Source organism: Phaenicophaeus curvirostris, chromosome Z, assembly GCF_032191515.1.
Source record: "Phaenicophaeus curvirostris isolate KB17595 chromosome Z, BPBGC_Pcur_1.0, whole genome shotgun sequence".
Classification (NCBI taxonomy): Eukaryota; Metazoa; Chordata; class Aves; order Cuculiformes; family Cuculidae; genus Phaenicophaeus; species Phaenicophaeus curvirostris.
Window position 1 is genome coordinate 75,199,747 of NC_091431.1, and position 16,417 is coordinate 75,216,163.

The following is a 16,417-nucleotide window of genomic DNA, read 5'->3' on the forward strand; positions in this document are numbered from 1 at the left end:
ATCAGAGCTGTCAGCCCCATGTTTCTCCTGGCCTTGGAAACGGCCTCATCCTGGCTGGTGTGAAATCTTAGGCTAACCTAGAACATTAGTCAGGAAACAAAGCTACCATTCATCACTAACCTTTTATTCCTTATTCTTTTTCCACTAGATGGCACCTGTAAAAGCCCGATGGTGGTTTAGTGCCCTCTGCTGCCTGTATTCCATGGGCTGTTGTTGTATTGTCATTTTCATCATCTTTTGGTCATGTCCTCGAATATTTTTGCTCCCTACACCAGCAGGCTGCTCTTAGAGATATGCCTGTTGTCTGAAAAGTCAGATTCATTACCTGGCATGCAAACATCCAATCTCACACACCAAGTCGTGACACTGATTTTATTCGAGTTATGCAAGTCTGGGTGCTTGGTGGCTTTTCCAGTCAAGCAGCCATGACTGGAGCCTCCACACTCAACTTATTACAAAAGTTACAGAGTGAAAACATTCCAAGTACTTCCCTCTATAAGTGGTTGGTCAGTGATTTAATACAATTACATGTGGTTGCATCGATTCATGTGGTACTTGGCACTGGTGAGGTTGCACCTTGAATCTTGTGTTTGGTTTTAGGCCCCATACTCTAAGGACATTGAGGGGCTGGAGCACATCCACAGAAGGGAATGGAGCTGGGGAAGGGGCTGGAGCACAGGGGTTCTGGAAGCAGCTGAGGGACCTGGGGCTGCTTAGTCTGGAGAAGAGGAGGTTGAGGGGAGACCTCATTGTTCTCCACAGCTCCCGGAAAGGAGGCTGTGGTGAGGTGGGTGCTGGTCTCTTCTCCCAGGTAACAAGGGATAGGATGAGAGGAAATGGCCTCAAGTTGCACCAGAGGAGGTTAAGACTAGATATTAAGAAAAGTGTCTTCACAGAAGGAGTGGTGAAGCCCTAGCAGAGGCTGCCCAGGGCAGTGGTGGTGTCACCATCCCTAGAGGTATTCAAAAAATGGGTAGCTGTGGTACTTGGGTTCAGCAGGCACGGTGAGGTTGGGCTGATGGTTGGACTGGATGAGCTTAGAGGTCTTTTCCAACCTTAATGATTCTGAGATCATGCAAGTTTTCTAGTGCACATATTCAGTGAGTCATGGTCTGCCCTAAGGACACTTTTCCCATATGTTCCTCTGCTTAACTGGCAATCTTGATGACAAGGCCTGATTTAATACATCCTCATTCAGCCCAGATGTCCAAGGCATTCCTTACATCAGATTAGGACTGCTTTGATGTTTCACTTAGTACAAGTTCTGCTGTTCTATTTAAAATAAACAAATCTTGGTCCTTCAGTGATTACTGTCAAGGTGTTCAGAACAGCTCACATTCTTTTGCAACATGCCCTAACGTAGTTCCCGAGTCTTTAGCTTCTTTGGTAATTTGTTCCCAAATTTAGTGGTCCTGGGGAGGCTTAAATATTTTAAAGTAATGTTATTGAACTGATTATTCAAAAGAAAGTCCAAGATGCTTTGCCTACAGGGCTTTTTCTGCTTGAGGAAGAGATCATTGATCTGGAGGGTGCATTGCACACTACAAACTCTGGATTTGTTTTGATACTGTGTGCTGATTAAAATCCTTTTCAAAGGAATGATAAACAAACTGCATTATTCACTCTATTGCTGAGAGAGAGCTGTCAGCAATGGAAGTATGATACAGAAGTACCTCCCTTCACCCTCCCACCCTTCAGTAAACAAGCAATGTTTTTGTTCGCGTTCCTCTGTTTCAGTCTCCTTTTGGAAGGGCCGTTATTCAGCTGTCTTAGTGCAGTCCCTGTGGTGGTGGGTCCTGGCTCGTGGCCACGGTTCCTGATGTATGGCTATGGTTATAATAATGCTTTGTTTTGGTTTTGAGTGGTTCCTCAAAGTCTCTGCTGCCTTAAAGAAAGGTGAATGATAAAACAAACAGATTCCTTCCATCCCTTATAAAGCTGCACAATTTGATGTGTATGCTTGTGCCTTTTGCTTCCCAGATGTTCGCTGCAGAAACATGGCAGATGCTCACTGGTTCTTGCATCTCTGCCTGGTTCTGCTGGGAAGGGTGGGTTTGGTGGTTGTTCTTCTAGGACGGTAGGAATTGAATCAGACAGGGACTTAAGTATGTGCCTGTGTCCAGTTGCATTCAGAAAGCCTTTATGCATTTGGCTCTGTGCTTGAGCACCTTCCTGACTGTCCTAGAACTGCCTGGGAGCTGCAGGGCTCTGGTGTCCCTGTATTTCGTAACGTAAGTTGATGCGAGGGCTGGAGCACCTCCCCTACAAAGACAGGCTGAGAGAGCTGTGGGTTTTGAACCTGAAGAAGAGAAGGCTCTGGGGAGACCATAGAGCAGCTTCCAGTACTGAAGGGAGACCTACAGGAAGGGTTCTTTATCAAGGAGAGCAGGGATAGGATGAGGGGGAATGGTTTGAAGCGGAAAGAAGGGAGATTTAGATAAGTCATTTGGGAGAAATGTTCTCCTGTGGGGGCAGTGAGGCCCTGGCCCAGGCTGCCCCATCCCTGGAGGGGTTCAAGGCCAGGTTGGATGGGGCTTGGAGCCCCTGATCCAACAGGAGGTGTCCCTGCCTCTGGCAAGGGGTTGGAACTGGATGGGCTTTAAGGTCCCTTCCAACCTGAACTATTCTATGATTCTATTGCTCCGTACCATTGGCTCTTTGGAAGCTGCGTGACTGTGATTGTCCCTCTATTTTTCAGGGCCGTTGCTTGTTTGCCAGTGGAAGCCCCTTTGACCTGGTCACTCTGAAAGATGGAAGAACCTTCAAACCAGGCCAAGGAAACAATGCTTATATCTTTCCAGGTAACAAATAAAGTTGTCTTCCTCTCATATTCAAGATTAGGCTATTAGGACCTCTTCTTGTGTTCCCCTGCCACATGAGGCACAGGTACTGAAGAAGCTTGAGAGACGTTAGCAGCATTTAAAGCTGAGAACTTAACCAAACGAATGAAAGAGAGAAAATCGGTTAAGGATGGATGTTTGGCTTGTGCAGCTACACGCACACAGTGAGGTCACCCAACTGGAAATTTCTGAGAAAACAAAACAGTGCGATTAAAGGCTTTGAAAGCTGCTGCATTATGGGTTCTTCTGCTTGTTCTGGGGTGGGAAGAGGAGAAAATCAGTGTCGATATGATCCTCTTGAAGTTAGTCTATACAACTGAGGGTACAAAAGAAGCACTAGAGATATTTTCCTGGCTTCCTCTTTCCTCCTTTTCTTCCCTGAGCTACTAAGATCCAGCCTCTTGTTGAAAATCACCTGTTATGGTAAATGAGTAGCACATAGTAATAGTTTTGTGAATGTGCGTAGAAAGCAATGGGAATGTTTTTAGAAGTGAGTTGTGTTTCTCCAGCCTGGAGAAGAAGAGACTCGGGGGAGACCTTAGAGCATCTTCTAGTACTGAAACAGGCTACAGGAAAGCTGGGGAGGGGTTCTTGATCAGGGCATGCAGGGATGGGACAAGGGGAAACGGTTTTCAGCTGAAAGAGGGGGAGATTGAGATGAGATCCTAGGGAGAACTTTTTTCCTGCGAGGATGGGGAGGCCCTGGCCCAGGTTGCCCAGAGCAGGGGTGGCTGCCCCATCCCTGGAGGGGTTCAAGGCCAGGTTGGATGGGGCTTGGAGCCCCTGATCCAGTGGGAGGTGTCCCTGCCCGTAACAGGGGGTAGAATCAGATAGTCTTTAAGGTCCCTTCCATGATTCTATGACCCTAGATGACTCACAGCTTCTTGGCAGCAGGCTGCATGTTTTAAAATGCTGTGGCCCTAATTGGCAATAATTTTATTGTAGGCGTGGCTCTCGCTGTGATCCTCAGCAGCGTTCGACATATTAGTGATAAGGTTTTCCTAGAGGCTGCTAAGGTAAGTGTGGAAGCAGCGTAGGCCGTGGCTTCTGACATGATGGGCAATTTCTCAACTCTTGCTGAAACTCTCAGTTTTCCTATTTGTTTTCTGTTGGTTTTATCCATCCCCAATGGAAAAAAAAAAAAGTTTTGATCAAACAGAATTGTGAGAAGTTCTGTCTTCCATGACATGAAAGAAAGATGATGCGAGGGCTGGAGCAGCTCTGCTCTGGGGACAGGCTGAGAGAGTCGGGGTTGTTCAGCCTGGAGAAGGCTCCGGGGAGACCTTAGAGCAGCTTCCAGTACTGAAAGGGGCTCCAGGAAAGCTGGGGAGGGACATTTTACAAGTGACTACATAACATGTGTAAGGATAGGATGATGAGGAATAGCTTTAAATTGGAAGGGGGAAGATTAATCTGTTAGATGAGACATTAGGAAGAAATTCTTCACACCGAGCGTGATGAGGCCCTGGCCCAGGTTGCCCAGAGCAGGGGTGGCTGCCCCATCCCTGGAGGGGTTCAAGGCCAGGTTGGATGGGGCTGGGAGCCCCTGATCCAGTGGGAGGTGTCCCTGCCCATGGCAGGGGAGTGGAACTGGATGATCTTCAAGGTCCCATCCAACCCAAACCATTCTATGATTCTATGGTATTTAATTTTTCATCCTAAAACCAAACATTGAAGTAGGAAAGCCATATGCAAACTGGTTCTCAGTCTCCTAAGTCTGGCAGCAGTCTTGCTGCCTCCTGCCCCGTCTCTGGGTTCCTCAGCTGATGATGTGGTCAGGAATGTACGTGACCCCCAGTGTCCCGTCCTCTCTTGCCTTTCCACTCTGGAGCAGGAGCTCCTACCACATCAGAATAGTCAGTGAATCGACTGGCCAGATGCATGGGCATGTTGTGCCCTTATAGGTTCTGTGGTTATGGGTAGTTCAGCCTCAAAAAAAAAAAAAAAAAGGATCTTGTTTTACTAAATGGTCCACAAGCAGAATTTACTGATACAAGGACAGATTGCAGAGTCGATCTTTGAGAATTTTGAGCTTGTGACTGTCATATCCTAGTGCTTTGGGAGCACTCCTGCAGTAAGAATATGGCAGCTTATTTCTCACAGGTGTTTTAGCATGTTGCTGATCCCATTTGGGATGCAGTAAATAGAACTTGTTTGTTTTTCTAACTCAGGCGTTGGCAGAACAGTTGACCGATGAAGAACTTGCACAAGGAAGACTTTATCCTCCATTGTCTAATATCAGGGAAGTTTCTATTTATATTGCTGTCAAGGTGAGTACGACGCATAAAACTGGACTAAACTAAAAGTGGTTTACGTGTACGTTAACTTGCTGAATTGCACAGTATGACCCTTGAACACTGGGTGATTGGGCACAAGATTCCCAGTTCTTTGTCTGGGAATAAATGCCTTTAATGAGAGGCAATTATAAAAAAACCTACGTTTGTAGGATGCTTCAGTTTGGCAGCAATAAAGGGCCAAAATGATGGTCCTTTGATTTCTGAAATTAAATTTTCAGACCCCTGGAAAGCATTTTGGAATTTTAAAAAGCCTTTGCCTTTATCCCGTTCGTGAGTCCTAAACATATTGCAGTGGAAGTGTGGATGTTATGTGAATGTAGTAAAAGGCACAAACCACATGGTGATTTAACTTCCCAGGTTATGGAATTTTTGTATGCAAACAACATGGCTTTCCATTACCCTGAGCCTGCGGACAAGAACCGTTACATTCGATCCAAGGTTTGGACCTACGAATATGAATCCTTCATGCCAGATGTGTATGACTGGCCTGAATCTAAGGTTCACTGATGCATCAGAAGATGGCACTCCTCAGGCAGTATCTTCTACTCTGCAGGGATCCCTTTTTCAGACCAATTTAAGTCATGATCTTCGAGTCCTGTAATTTATTTTCACTCATTTTCTTGTCTTTTTTCCCCTTTTGCCTTGTTTTTCACTTGATGTAGATTTCTCCCCACGCTCCTAAGTACCTGATAAATTGTATTGGTGATGGCATCTGTCGCAGGAATGAGAGAGCTCTCCAAAATTAATTTAAATAATGGCATTGCATTTCTAGCTTAGAACCTGCACCCCACTGAAGAATCCATTAATGACATTTTGCCTGCATTTGTTGATGAACTTACGCTCTCTCATTGCTGTATGATTTATTCCTGCTTTTAATAATCAGTCTTCTACTCTTCCTAGTGTTGTCACACTGCATAATCTGTGACATCACCAGAAGCATTTGTCATTAAAAAAAAATAGGACAGTTTAAGACAGGCTTAACGGTCGATGGGCTTCCTGTTTTAGTCTGGTGGTTAAAGATGCCTGTGTCTGTCCTAGTGGCATCAGCTGCTCTGTTTCTATCAATGTGCTTTGAGGAGCAGTGTGGTGAGCACAGTGGGGCCTGCAGCAGTGTTTGAATTCTGTGTTTTCAGCGCTGCATGAGATCTGTTGTCAGGGAAAACAAAAAGTGAACTAGTTAAAATTACCTTCAGAAAGCCTGAAAATTATACTAATCACTCTAATAGGTTTTAAAAGCAAAGCTACGCTGTTGCATAATAAAGGCAGGATCTGAAGTAATCTATGGAAATCTAAGAGATTTTTACAAGGGGATTTTCTGCAGTGGACTCCAAGGTGATGCACCATAAGATTTTTGTTTCATTTGTTAATTATTTCAAGGTTCTGTTTCTTCCAAGCTAAATTGTTTTCTCCCTTGCATACCATTGTTGTCATAAAAAGACCTCTGTGCGTGATGTCTTCATGACATCGCTGACACAAAACCTCCTAAGTGGACTCACTTGCCACTTTGAACAAACCCCCCATGTGCAGCTGATGAAGCTGAAACAGAAAGTGTTGCAGGCAGCTATGGACACACACATTTACAGAAGTTTGAATGTTCCTTGTAGTCTCAGTTCGGTTTGAATGCAGGGCTCGAAAGATTTAATGCTTAGAAGCTCCAGGTCGATCACTCCATCTTCCTCTCTCCATTTTATAGGTCTAATTTGCCAGCATTCTTGTGTGAAAAGCAAAAATGCCGAGTTTGATTTTTACTTGCAATGAATTGTTCCCCACATTTGATGCAGACAGCACAATGTGCATTCCTTTTCCTTTTCATGTGAGGTTTGTGTGCCCTCTATTACTTTGTGTTAGCAGGCAAGGGCACCCAGCAACAGTTACAGTCTGTGAGTTCTGTAAATCTGCTCTCTTGTAACAAGAACAATGGCATGTCAGGAACAGAAATAAATGCTACGTGTCGTTCCATAGTTTGTTTGCATCAAGGCAAACGAGGACAAAACAAAAAGATCAATGTGAAAGGGCTATACTGGCAAACCTGAAGCTGTAATCCAAAGAGAGGAAGGAAAGCTTGCTCAGGATTTACCCATGCCAAGCAGCTCTCATATCCTCATTTATATTGGAAAATGCAGTCTCCACAGAACAAGCCCAAAACAGAATGAGGAAAATAGTCTCTGTACCCACCCAGAACATGATCTCTGTCACCTAGGATCTGATTTTAAAGTTATGTTCATGTATTAGATAAAAAACTAGTAGATTTTAGGAAGGTTTTACCTAAGTGTGGAAAGAAGACTGATTACCTAAACGCAGACCCTGGTGATATGGGGAAAAGACTGAATATTCAGACTGTGGTAAAGTGCGGTCTAGTGAGGCTCGAAATGCTCCATGGCCAAGCTGGGCAACATTGGTGGTTCGCAACTTGTATATGTAAGTATATGTACAAAAAAAGACCAACACACGCATGATGTTTTTACAAAGAATGCTTTTTTTCATCTATTTTTGCTATGCCTGGTTTTTATTGTATTTAAAGTTGTGATCCTACTGAAAAATTATTTATTTAGTGTACGAATTGTTTTTACCTTCTGAAAATCCAGCTCTAGCTGAAGCCTGTTGCAGTGTTTCAGTGGAGTTCTGCACCAATGGATTCAGGTATATTGGGAACGCACACTTCCTCTCTTCTGCCAACAAAATAATTAGGCAGAGGAGTAACAAAAATATCCCATGCACTGATCCCTTGTCCTAGCTGAGAAGGATCAGGGAGGCAGGGCAATCAGTCCGTAAATACAGCCTTGTCTTACAACATAAAGATCTGCATCCATCTGTTTGGTCGGATTATTTTTTCCAGGCAAGACGTGCAGTCATGATTCATAATCTGTGCGTGTTGATAGGACTCAGGAAAACCTGGCGCGTGAGAAAATAGCGTTACCTGCACGCAGCAGGAGTCTGGCTTTGGGCAAGAGCGGTTTTGCTTCCCAAAGGGAGCATCCGTGCAGGGAATTCGCAGCAGCTGCTGTCAAGCCCAGGGAAGGCGCGTGTTTCGTGAAGTGCAGTCCTTTCCCTTCCTGGCACAGGCTCCCATCTGGCTTTAGGCAGGTGCTGAGAGGGATTGTTCAGAACTGGCCAGCAGCAGGATTTTCCCAAGTCCAAAGGGTTGTCCACAATTTCTCTGTAAATCCCACTGCAAGGGTGAGAGGCAAACCAGTCCTGAACTTCTCAGAGGCTCCAGTTACAACACAGCCCTACGCTGATGGGGCTGCAGATGTGTTGGAGCTCTGGAGCAGAGAAGGCCTTGGCTTCATCTCTAACTTCTCCCAGTTACAGCAGCCCAGTGGTACCAGTTAGACTTAATCTATGCATACCGACCTGTGGACATGGTTTAGTCAGGTTTAATGGATCTTCTACAGCTTTTGATTTGGACACGGCAGAACGTTGCCTCTAATGTACAGCCACTGTTTTCTGTCAGCCACAGGGAACCTGTCAGCTCACAAAGTTTTACGTGCATTTCACCCTCCCTTTCATCTTCTTTTCAGACTTTTTAAAAATAAAAGACATAGATTCATCTTCAGTTCTGTGTATTCTTCAGATCTAATTAATCTTTGAATTAATTACAACTGCTAATGTTAGTAAGGAAACATAGTATCTTTTTTACATATTCCACTTATCTTGATTTTTACTGTTTGCTGTTGTACTCGAAAGCATTTACTGGTCTTTATTTACACAGAAAATTCTCTTGCACGGTATGCAAAGGGAAAAAGCTGTCACCAGGATGTATTTTGTAGTGCTGCATAGCATAAGTTAAGCTTATACTGTTCTTTAAGAAGGTTTATTATGTAAAGGATGACTGGCCTAGCTCTTCACCCAGCCCCGGTGGCTTTTGCCCTCCGCATGTTGCACAAATCTGTCTTCCATGTATTTTTTGTGAGGAAATAGCTTGAATTGCCCCAAGTCCTTGTAGTGAGAGGACGGGGGGTCAATGGGGATAAACTGGAGAGGCAGATTTAGACTAGGCATAAGGAGGAATTTCTCCTCTATGAGAGAGGGAAGGCCCTGGCCCAGGTTGCCCAGGGAAGCTGTGGCCCCATCCCTGGAGATGTTCTAGGCCAGGTTCATGGGCCCTTGGGCAGCCTGGTCTGGTGGGAGGTGTCCCTGCCCATGGCAGGGGGGTTGGAACTACATAATCTTTAAGGTCCCTTCCAACCCAAACCATTCTATGATTCTATTCTGGATGTGTAGAACACGTCCAAGAGGATCATAAACTCCCACTGAGTTCAGTATTTCCAAGCCTGATCCAAGACTTTCTTCCTTAAAACCAACAGGAACAGGACAGAGCCTTTTAGTAGCAATGGGGATGTCTAGGGGACGAGAAGGAAGGTAGCCAAGGGAGCGCAGCCTTTTTTTATTGAATATGTGTGGTGATATTCAAGATACTACAAAGGTTTGTGTGTTCCTGAAGTGTAGCCTGCATGCCAACAACTGACGTGTAGAGGAAGACCATTAAAACATTTGGCCGATAGATTTTTAAAACCCAGATGTGACTCCTGGTGTAAGTTCTCGGTTATGTTTGTGAACAGCGTTGTTTCATGACATTGTGTTTGTTTTCCAAGCCTGAAACAAAACAACACTTGACGTGTTATAGAAGATCACAGGTTTCCTTTGGTAGGTGCGTGTCTTTGTACTGTTTTACGCCAGCACGCTGTTTTGCAGGTGGGGTACAGCAACCCTTTGTCACACTCCTCTGGTAGAAACTGTAAAGGTAAATGATACACCTTTTAGTGTATTCTGATTAGTGACTATTGTACAGCTACAACTGTGAATTTTAGTTCAGCTGAGTCTGGGCCTGAGTAAATCCAAGTTGTCTTCCTTCGTTTGCTCCGGGTCTTGACTTCAAGGTGCGGATTTGAGGCACCTCTGTCATTCAGATAAAGCTGTCTGCGAGACTCTGGATTGGACTGAGAACAGTACATTTTGGACTCCTTTCTCAGCTATAAGTGCTATTCCTGAGTTTAAGAAAACCACTATGATTTTTGGACCGTTTTTAAGACGATGCCTACTGCTATCCTGTTTCATAACCACCATACACAATAAGCAGGGATTGGTCCTACATCTAGAGCAAGGAGAAAATCTAGAGCAAAGTTCTAATTGCACCCACTTGACAGCGGACTTTGAGCAGTGTAATTCATTTGCTGCTGGTGAAGGGACATCTCATTCTGTGTGGATCTACCTTGACCTACTCCCGAAATACACGTTTTCATGGTATTGGAAAGCCTGCAGGCGTTCTGGGTGAGCCGAGAGGAAAATTCATCGTGCTTTAGACCTCTGCTTCTTACCATCGACCCCCAAGGGTGCAGCTTACTCTTGCCTTCTCTGGTGGAACGTGTGCTCACAGCTAGATGGTACATGGGGAATCTGGAGCCTGGTGGCACGGTGGACTATGGCTACAGCCTGTGTGAGAAGCGGCCTCGCATCAGATGTTTATCTCGCTGTGCAGGAACCATATGGTGTGCGTTTACGTTCTCCACACACAACATGGAACTCTCCAAGCACCTTTGACTTTGACTTATCCATCCGTTAAGTAGTTCCTTTCTAATGAAAAAGGAAACAAAAAATACTTACAGGACTACACATACACAGTAAGGTGGCCAGTTCGTCAAGAAATAAAACATCAAAGTAACTTACATTTATTTCTCTGTTAAACATATCTACCTTAAACAAATAAGCATAAGCTTAATGGAGTGCTTGTGGGAACAGTTCTAGCCTAATCTGCCTGCAGTTGACTTTACCTGGGAGGGTCATTGCTCAGCTGAAACTAAAATTGTATTTAAATGTGAACTGATTGGGGATTTTTTTTTCTCTCCTTTATAATGTTGTAACTCTATTGAAATGTGTGTTCTGGTCTTCTATTTTCTTAGTAAAATGCATTCCCTTTGCCTAAATTGGTTTTGACTTTGTTTATTCTGAAACAATATTGCTGGACCTGCACAGAACTGGTACACAGTTGCTGAAATCAGGGACGTTATTTACCTTTTTTCCCTTGGTCCCATGCCAAAGGATCATCAAACAAAACAGGTACATAGGCTGCAGGCAAAGCAATTAATATTTTATTTCTAAGATGGTTTTCTGGAACATCTGGTTGTTTGACAGCACTTGTAAAGATGCTTTTTGCAAAGGGACGTCTGTGGAGCCTTGCTTAATGACATTGGATCATCTTTGTAGCCTCCTCTGGACCTGTTCTTACAGCTCCATCTCCTTCTTATGCTGAGGACTCCAGTACAGGACACAGGGCTCCAGGTGGGTCTCACAAGAGCTGAGCAGAGGGGCAGAATCCCCTCCCTTGCCCTGCTGGCCACGCTGCTGTGGATGCAGCCCAGGACACGGGTGGTTTCTGGGCTGTGAACACACATTGCTGGCTCATGTTGAGCTTCTCATCGCCAGAACCTCAAGTCCTTCTCCTCAGGGCTGTTCCCAGTCATGCTGTCTCCCAGCCTGTATTGAAACTGGAATTGCCGTGATCCAGTGGACATGGTTAAAACACCTTCACGGTCGCTGTGGGTCCAGACCAGAGTCCTTCACCTGCTGTCTGACAAAATGCACTCAGGCAAACACACTTTGAGGCAAAGGAATTTTGTTCTTTGGTAATTAACAAATGGTTACTGGAAAGATAAAGTAATTCAGAAAATAAACAATTTGTGGTCCAAATTTTTCTGTCCTTCCTGGCGCACACGTTCCCATTAATTTAATTCAAGTCTCACCAGCAGTCAGATTTATGAAGTCATTTAGTATCCGGACTGAGATAAGAGGGGAGCCCAGTAAGCAAAGACACATGGGCCTGCTAAGAAAAGAGACAATTCTAAAACACATTATATCAAAAAACCAGGAATTTCACCTAACTCCAGCAGTAAATGTACCCGCATTCACCGACACATCAATAAGTACCTGGACTCCTGCATTCAACCTGCGCTCAGTTCTGGAGTGCTCAGCACACAAAGGACATGGATTATAGAATCATAGATCAGTTTGGGTTGGAAGGGACCTCAAAGCCCATCCAGTCCCACCCCTGCCATGGGCAGGGACACCTCCCACTGGATCAGGGGCTCCAAGCCCCATCCAACCTGGCCTTGAACCCCTCCAGGGATGGGGCAGCCACCCCTGCTCTGGGCAACCTGGGCCAGGGCCTCCCCACCCTCATAGTGAAGAAATTCTTCCTAATGTCTAGCCTAAACCTGCCCATCTCCAGTTTATATGCATTGCCCCTTGCTCTATTACCACAAGCCTTTGGGAACAGACTCTCCACAGCTTTCCTGGAGCCCCTGTCAGGACTGGAAAGTTGCTATAAGGTTTCCTCAGAGCCTTCTCCAGACCGAACAACTACTCTCTCAGAGCAGAGGGGCTCCAGCCCTTGGATCGTCTCCATGGCCTCCTCTGGACCCATTCCAACAGTTCTATGTCCTTCTTCTGTTGGGGATTCCAGCACTGGACACAGGGCTCCAGGTGGGCTCTCATGAGAGTGGAGCAGAGGGGCAGAATCCCCTCCCTCGCCCAGCTGGCCACGCTGCTTTGGGTGCAGCCCAGGACACGGGTGGTTTCTGGGCTGTGAGCGCATGTTGCCTGCTCCTGTCAAGCTTCTCATCCCCAGCACCCCAAGTCCTTCTCCTCAGGGCTGTTCCCAATCTCTTCATCCCCCAGCCTGTATGGAAACTGTGGGTTGCCCTGACCCTGGTGCAGGACCTTGTTCTTGGCCTTGTTGAGCCTCATGATGTTCTCACAGCCCCACCTCTCCAGCCTGTCCAGGTCCCTCTGGATGCCATCCCCTCCGTCTGGTGTGACACCTGCAGCCCTCAGCTTGGTGTCATCCACAAGACACAGACCTATTGGAACGGGTACAGTGGAGACTGCAAGGATGATGTGAGGGCTGGAGCCGCTCTGCTGTGAGGAGAGACTGAGAGAGTTGGGGTTGTTCAGCCTGGAGAAAAGAAGGCTTCAGGGAGACTTTAAAGCAGCTTAAGATATGAAAAGGGGCTCCAGGAAAGCTGAGGAGGGGCTCTTGATCAGGGAATGCAGGGATAGGATGAGGGAGAAGGGATTTCAGCTGAAAGAGGGGAGATGGAGATGAGATCTTAGGAAGAAACGTTTTGCTGTGAGGGTGGGGAGGCCCTGGCCCGGGTTGCCCAGAGCAGGGGTGGCTGCCCCATCCCTGGAGGGGTTCAAGGCCAGGCTGGATGGGGCTTGGAGCCCCTGGTCCAGCGGGAGGTGTCCCTGCCCGTGGCCGGGGTGGGTCTCTCCGGGCTCTGAGCTCCCTCCCCCCAACCCTCGCGGGTCCCTCGGGGCGGGGTTTTCCCGCCCGCTGATGGCGTCACGCGGGGGGGGCGGGGCGGCCCCTCCCTCTCTCCCTCCCCCTCTCCCTCCCCTCCTCCCCCCGGTTCCCTCGTGGAGCCGCATCCCGGCTCTATCTTCCTTTTGGGGCACAAACAGGCGTTTTCCACACGCTTCCCACCCTCCCCACTGTCAGGTAATGCCACGTGGCCCCTCGCGGTACGTGGGGATCCTCGCTGCTGCCCCAGGGAAGGGGCCGCTCCCCCTGGGAGGGCGGCGGGGGCTCCGATGGAAACAGCTCAGCCCCAGGAAGGCTGGATTCTTCCCTTTGTAAGGTTTTAGCAAGTTTGCGGATGACACTAAGCTGGGTGGGAGTGTGGATCTGCTGGAGGGTCGGGAGGCTCCAAAGGGATCTGAACAGGCTGGATCCATGGGCAGAGTCCAATGGCAGGAGGTTCAACAAGGCCAAATGCCGGGTCCTGCACTTGGGGCACAACAACCCTGAGCAGCTACAGACTAGGAGAAGTCTGGCTGGAAACTGCCTGGAGGAGAGGGACCTGGGGGTGTTGGTTGACAGCGACTGAACATGAGCCAGCAGGGGCCCAGGTGGCCAAGAAGGCCAATGGCATCTTGGCTTGGATCAGAAACGGCGTGACCAGCAGGTCCAGGGAGGTTCTTCTCCCTCTGTACTCGGCACTGGTGAGACCGCTCCTCGAATCCTGGGGTCAGTTCTGGGCCCCTCACCACAAGAAGGATGTTGAGGCTCTGGAGAGAGTCCAGAGAAGAGCAACGAAGCTGGTGAGGGGGCTGGAGAACAGGCCTTATGAGGAGCGGCTGAGAGAGCTGGGGGTGTTTATCCTGGAGAAGAGGAGGCTGAGGGGAGACCTCATTGCTCTCTCCAACTACCTGAAAGGAGGTTGTGGAGAGGAGGGAGCTGGGCTCTTCTCCCAAGGGACAGGGGACAGGACGAGAGGGAATGGCCTCAAGCTCCGCCAGGGGAGGTTTAGGCTGAACATTAGGAAAAAATTCTTCACAGAAAGGGTCATTGGGCACTGGCAGAGGCTGCCCAGGGAGGGGGTTGAGTCACCTTCCCTGGAGGGGTTTAATGGACGGGTGGACGAGGTGCTAGGGAATTTGATGGGAATGGTTGGACTCAGTGATCCGGTGGGTCTCTTCCAACCTGGTGATTCTATGATTCTATGATTCTATAAATTCTTTCCTTTGAAAGGTACCTGGAGCTATTGAGGAAATGAGCTGGAAATACGTCTGAGAGCAAGGCAGGAAATAACTCCGGAGAAAGGCATCACAGTCTGTCCATGAGGTGAGACAGAGTCCTGTGCGTGGAAGCTCCGCTGCTTTTAGGAGGTAATCCTGCTCCTGCAAAGGCACCAGGCTCCCCAGAGAGAGAATCTGGCCCAGTAGAAGGGGAATAGAGTCAGGGAACGCTCTGGAATGCAAGGGTTATGGGGAGCATCTGGGGAACGTGGGGATGCTCAGCCTGATAGGAGGATGCTGAGGGGAGACCTCATCCAGGCACAAAGTGGCTGTATCTGCCTTTGGGGCACAAAAAGGTGTTTTCTATACACTTTCCACCCTCCCTAATGTCAGGTAATGCCATGTGGCCCCTTGCGGTGTCTGGGAATCCTTGCTGCCCTTGGGAGGGCTGTGGGGTCTCTGCTAGAAACAGCTCATCCCCAGAAATGCTGAATCCTTTCCTTTGAAAGGTACCTGGAGCTGTTGAGTCATGCGGAGTTGGGAAATGAGCTGAAAATACGTCTGAAAGCCGGGCAGGTAGTAAGTCTGGGAAGAGTGAGTCTGGAGAAAGGCATCTGAGTCTCTCCATAAGGTGAGGCGGCATCGGATTCCTGTGTGTGGAAGCTCCACTGCTTTTAGAAGGGTGTCCTGCTCCTGCAGAGGCACCGGGGTCCTCATCTGGATACACACACAGCTGACGTATGGCTGTTGATTATATAGAGCCCTTTGCGTCCCTCACGCAGCCTTCCGTGAAGGTTTTGTGGTGTTTCATCCTTCACTTAGGTCTGATGAGAAGGAAAATGCGGATCACTTTCAGGGATGAAGATGCACCTCAAGTCCTGGGTTCAGTTTTGGGCTCCTCACTGCAAGAAGGACACTGAGGAGCTGAACTGCATCCAGAGAAAAGGAGCGGAGCTGGGGAAGGTTTTAGAGCACAAGCCTTATGAGGAGTGGCTGAGGGACCTGGGTTATTTAAAGAGCCTGAGGGGAGACCTCATTGCTTTCTGCAGCTCCCAGAAAGGAGTTTGTAGCAAGGTGGGTCTTGGTCTTTGCTCCCAAATAACAAGTGATAGGATGAGAGGAAATAGCCTCAAGTTGTGCCAGGAGGCATTCAGGTTAGATATTAGGAAAAATGTCTTTACTGAAAGGGTAGTGAAGCCCTGGCAGAGGCTGCCCAGGGCAGTGGTGAGTCCCCATCCCTAGAGGGACTTAAAAGACAGGCAGAAAAGGTGCTCAGGGACCTGGTTTAGCAGTGGACAGGAACAGTTGGACTCGATGTCAAAGGTCTTTTCCAACCAAGCGATTCTATAATTCAATAATACCATAGCAAAGGCAAAGTAAATCAGTTCGCTCTGGCCTCCTGGGATCTCTGGAGTTGTTTTGAGGGGAGCAATTTTTTCCTCTTGGCGTTGAGGGGCTGCCCAGTCCTTATGTCTGGTAATAGCATTTAAATGTCATCAGGGGCTCTTTGGTGTCAGCCAGTCTGAAAAGGCTTTTGGAGAGAAGCATGTGCAGGAAAACGCATAGTTAGAATAAAGCAAAGAAGGAAGAAATAATAGATGAAAACATCCGGATAGAGCTATTTCTGCAGGTAATGAGTAAATGTCTTAAGTGGGCTGCGTGTTTGCAGCCTTCCACTGACACAAGACCAAAACCTGCTCCTTGTAGATAATGTGTTGTTTGAAAGTTATACCCTACTGCAGGGAGGTTTCATTTTTTAAGGGA

General features: G+C 47.4%; 1 protein-coding gene across 1 annotated transcript in view; it reads left to right on the forward strand.

Annotated features, from left to right (window-relative positions):
- The window catches only part of ME2 (malic enzyme 2), a 47,691-nt gene extending 36,615 nt beyond the window's left edge, over positions 1–11,076 (forward strand). The window contains exons 13-16 of the mRNA XM_069880995.1: positions 2,699–2,801; positions 3,786–3,856; positions 5,012–5,110; positions 5,495–11,076. Of these exons, the coding sequence (XP_069737096.1) occupies positions 2,699–2,801; positions 3,786–3,856; positions 5,012–5,110; positions 5,495–5,644 (423 nt within the window). The 3' untranslated portion in view covers positions 5,645–11,076. The remainder of the gene's footprint in view (positions 1–2,698; positions 2,802–3,785; positions 3,857–5,011; positions 5,111–5,494) is intronic.
- The last annotated feature ends 5,341 nt before the right edge of the window (positions 11,077–16,417 follow it).